This window comes from Meles meles, chromosome 3 (genome assembly GCF_922984935.1).
Source record: "Meles meles chromosome 3, mMelMel3.1 paternal haplotype, whole genome shotgun sequence".
In the NCBI taxonomy this organism is placed as follows: Eukaryota; Metazoa; Chordata; class Mammalia; order Carnivora; family Mustelidae; genus Meles; species Meles meles.
In genome coordinates this window covers 92,768,690-92,772,895 of record NC_060068.1, presented here as the reverse complement: position 1 = coordinate 92,772,895, position 4,206 = coordinate 92,768,690, and the positions used below count along the sequence as shown (strand labels likewise).

The window sequence follows — 4,206 nt, the reverse complement described above, 5'->3', positions numbered from 1 at the left end:
GTGTATAACAAGGAAAATAAGACTATTAGTGCTAAGATTTACTATAAGAACAAACTGGAGTAGGTATCTATATATAGGGATCTTTGAAAATAGGGCAAAAGTGTATATACAGACTAGATGCTCTCTCTAGATATTTTCCGCTTCATTATTCCCAACGCAGATTGCAGGAGAAATACTTAGATTGAACAGCAGATACAACTCTTGTTGATTTTTCCTTGCTGCCCAGGGCTTATTGTATACATTTAGAAACATTCAGTGTGTTTGGATATATATTGTTGCTTTGGGTAATTTACAGAATTTTTTCACAAAGTGCTGAAAATTAGGTATTTCTGTTTTTGAAACACTGTTTACAGTTCTTTATCTTCAGAATGTACTGTCTATGAACATGCAGCTAAGTAATTCCCTGTGGATAGAGGACATCATTTCAGAAAGGTAGAATTTCTGGTAAATCCTGTGAAACCTTAGGTTGCAGTCAGTGCTGTTGTTGTGAGGTACTAAACTTCCCTGCTGAATCTGGAGATTCAAATTTTAGGTCTGCCCCTAAAAGATGAAATTGTATTAATCATGTCAAGTTACTTCTGTTGTCTGTCCCAGAGTCTCCTAGCCATTAAATAAGAATTGTTATCCCAATTGGGAAAACTAATCCATGTCTAAGAATCCTTCAGTGTAAAAATCTTGTGTATTACAAAAGCACCCCCTAGCAATATTACTTTCACTGGGTAGAATTTGAATTTGATACCTTCACCTAAACAAGGTGAGTTACTTTGAGTAGTTACTTTGAGTAGGTGAGTTACTTTAAGTAGTAACCATATAAAATATTTTAACCCTATTTGTTCAATGATATTGTCAGGGACATTGTTCTCCATGTCATAGAGTACCCTTTATATAAAGTCCCATATATGATACATTAGAATGTGATTCAAAAAAACTTTTGGAAACCACTTTTTTTTTTTTTTTAACATTTATTTGCCAGAGATCACAAGTAGATAGAGAGGCAGGCAGAGAGAGAGAGAGAGGGAAACAGGCTCCCTGCTGAGCAGAGAGCCCTATGCGGGACTCGATCCCAGGACCCCGAGATCATGACCTGAGCCAAAGGCAGCGGCTTAACCCACTGAGCCACCCAGGCACCCTGGAAACCACTTTTTGATAATGAGAGTTTTGCCTCTTTGATTTGACTGTCAGGATGCTCAAGAACCAAATTTGAAGTTCGTATTTAACATCTTTCCTGACCTGCATACTTGCATTTCTTTTTAAACACATTTGTCCTAGGACAGGTATTGTCTATCTGTAATTATTATATATGTTTATTTAGTAAGATAAATCCTTGGTCAAATAAGGGACAGTTTGGTTGCCTGTTTATCAAGTGTTTGAAACTCAGACTTAACAGAGACTTTTGGTATATAACAAGTAGTTTTTTACTAGTAAAATTCTTTCACTGATTATAATTTTTATGTCTACTTTAAAATCTTGTATTATAACTGTATCATTTAAAACTAGGGAACATAGGAAATCATTGTATGGAATTGCATCCCAAAGTCTAATGCTAAAAGCTAGTTTGTGCCTTTAATAGCCCATGGAGTTTAATGTGTATACTTGGAACCTAGTTTGAAAAATAAACAAAATTTACTTGTGCCAGACTATAAATATATATGGTTTATGTTCCCTAAACCATCACTTAGAGATATATCCTACTCCCAAATTCATAAATTGCTCTTGCTGAGTTTACAGTTTATGTTTTTAGGCTTTAAGTCAGGAAGTGAAACAGTCTGAAATCTAAAAACTCCATTCAGATTCACATATGTAGTCTTGAAGTAATAAATAGTAGTGATGTGTATGTTGAGTTTCTAGAGGCTTTGAATTTGGAGTTTTACTTAATTTTTAGATTTGACCTAGATCAACTAATTTTTCATTTTTTATAATAAGCAGATAATAGTAATATCTGCTGTTACACAGAAAGTTTAAACCAATGTTCTCTTGAGATTCTTTTCTTCTCTAGGTTTTAATATTCTATTGCAGGGCTATACTGTACACTTGTATTAGTAGTGAATATAGGTGTGTAAGAATCTGATTTCATCTCTAGTTCTAGGTTCATATTTGATTTCGTGATGTGGAGTAAAAGAATCATCTATTTCTGTGCTGGGTTCCCATGTCCATAAAATAGATTAAGACTACCTGCTTTTTTGCAATACTAACTAGTTAATGAATAATTGTGTGGTCTTCTTTTTAATAAAAGGTTTTATTTTATAGAATTCATCTGTAAATTGATTTTTGGGAGCTTACACAGATTTCCAGGGAATTATGTTAATAATAAATAGTGGTTATGTTCTTCATTTAGCCTGTAAATGCCTATTTGATACACAGTGTAAGTGGAAAGAGTGCTTTTGCATAAAAAATCATGGAGTATAATTTTCAAAACTCTTAATAAAGTAGTAAAAATCAGATGAATTTTTTTTTTCATTCATATGTGGAATTTAATAAAAGAGATGAACACAGGAGAAGGTAAGGAAAAATAAAATAAGATGAAAATTGACAGGAAGGCAAACTGTAAGAGACACTGAACTCTAGGAAACAAACTGAGGGTTGCTGAAGGGGAGGTGGATGGGGTGATGAGGTAACTGGGGGATGGGCATTAGGGAGGGAAACTGATGGAATAAGCACTAGGTATGTTATATGCAACTGATGAATCACTAAACTCTACCTCTGAAACTAATAAAACAAATCTGAAATGTGTAACAATGGGTTTTGTTTTTAGCATTTTAAAATTTATATAAAGTGAGATAATGATTACAGATCTATCATAAAATTAAATCAAGGAGATTTTTCTAAATAAATCACATTAAATTTAATAGTTTCTTCACTGATTCTTTGTACTGAGAAAGGGTATTTTCATTGTCCCCTTCATTCTTAAGACTAACAACAGACTTTTTGTACTCTTCAACTTCTTTTGTAGCAAGGAGCTCTTCTTTATTTACTTCCAGATTGTTCTCAGCAGCTTTCATTTGAAGAAGTGTTTCCAGAATATTTTTTTCAGAGGAGCTATTGTTCCATACATACTCTTCCATGTCTGCTTCAGTCTTACCTTTCTCCCATTCTTCAGTTTTCCAAGACTCATGGTATAAAACTGTTAGCAGATATAGTGCATAATCATAATTCTGTCTCTTTAAAGGGCACCTGTCTGTTTTGATGGTAAGTACATCTGTAGTCTTGCAGTATCGCTCTCCCACAAGTTTAATGAGTTTCTTCTTTGCATGATCATCTAAATTCAAACTGGAAAGTTTAACCCTTAAGGTTACTACTCGTGCTTTGGGGTTTCGGATAGATGGTCCTGCTGAAGCATAATCAGTTGTGTCCACTTCAATGGGAAAATGCTTCTCACATTTTTCATCACTGTCCAGAGTAGCTGGCCACTCAGTGCAGAAATCTTTAAGAGCTTCACAGTGCTTTTTAATTGCTACAGGAGTTAAATGCAGAAAATTGGGGATCTTTAATAGTTCTAGATTTCCCTCCTTTGCCATAGGCACCCCCCTTTTTACTGGATAGCCCATTTGAATGGGAAGAGGTACAGCAGAGGGTTTAAATGGTGCTGCAACAGGATAAACACTAGGCCAATCTTGGTCAACAGTCATTTTCTCTGTCCTAGGAGGTAGTGCCTTTCTTCTCAGTGGTCTTTCATATCTGGGTGTTCTGTCTGCTGTACCAGCTTCCCCTAGGACTTGCGGACTCCGCCACCGCGGCGGCTAGCATGGATTCGGTGTTCCGCCCTTTCACCTCCCCCAAAGCCCGAATGGGATGCGACAGACACTCACGCGGGCTTGGTATCGCGGAGCGAGTGGCCGGAGACACGGAGGTACAGAAAGCACGCAGGGTCCTGGTCCCCGGCTGTAGGGCCAGCCACGCGGCGGCAGCCGCCATAGTCGCGAGGCAAATCAGATGAATTTTTGATAGCTTTGTGCCACAGTAAGATCTTACACCGAGTGATGGAAAATGAATTTATCTGAATCCATTTCCCCCCAGATCTTTACATCTAGATGACACGAGTGATTTGTCAATGCTTTCTGACCATCTTACTATATATGCAGGGTAATATATCTTACCGCATATGCAGTGCAGGAATCAGTGTTTGTTGCAACTATTTCCAAGTCTGCTAACCATTTTATATCATAGAAAATGAAAGCTACATATGGGTCTGTAAATTATTCATATGTG

General features: G+C 36.5%; 1 protein-coding gene across 1 annotated transcript; it reads right to left on the bottom strand.

Annotated features, from left to right (window-relative positions):
• Window positions 1–2,817: 2,817 nt before the first annotated feature.
• On the bottom strand, window positions 2,818–3,912 carry LOC123938102 (28S ribosomal protein S35, mitochondrial). The gene is made up of 2 exons (XM_045999108.1): window positions 3,807–3,912; window positions 2,818–3,697 (listed from the first exon to the last, which is right to left on the bottom strand). Exons 1-2 carry the CDS (start codon window positions 3,910–3,912, stop codon window positions 2,832–2,834), a joined length of 972 nt encoding a protein of 323 aa, XP_045855064.1. The 3' UTR covers window positions 2,818–2,831.
• Window positions 3,913–4,206: the final 294 nt, after the last annotated feature.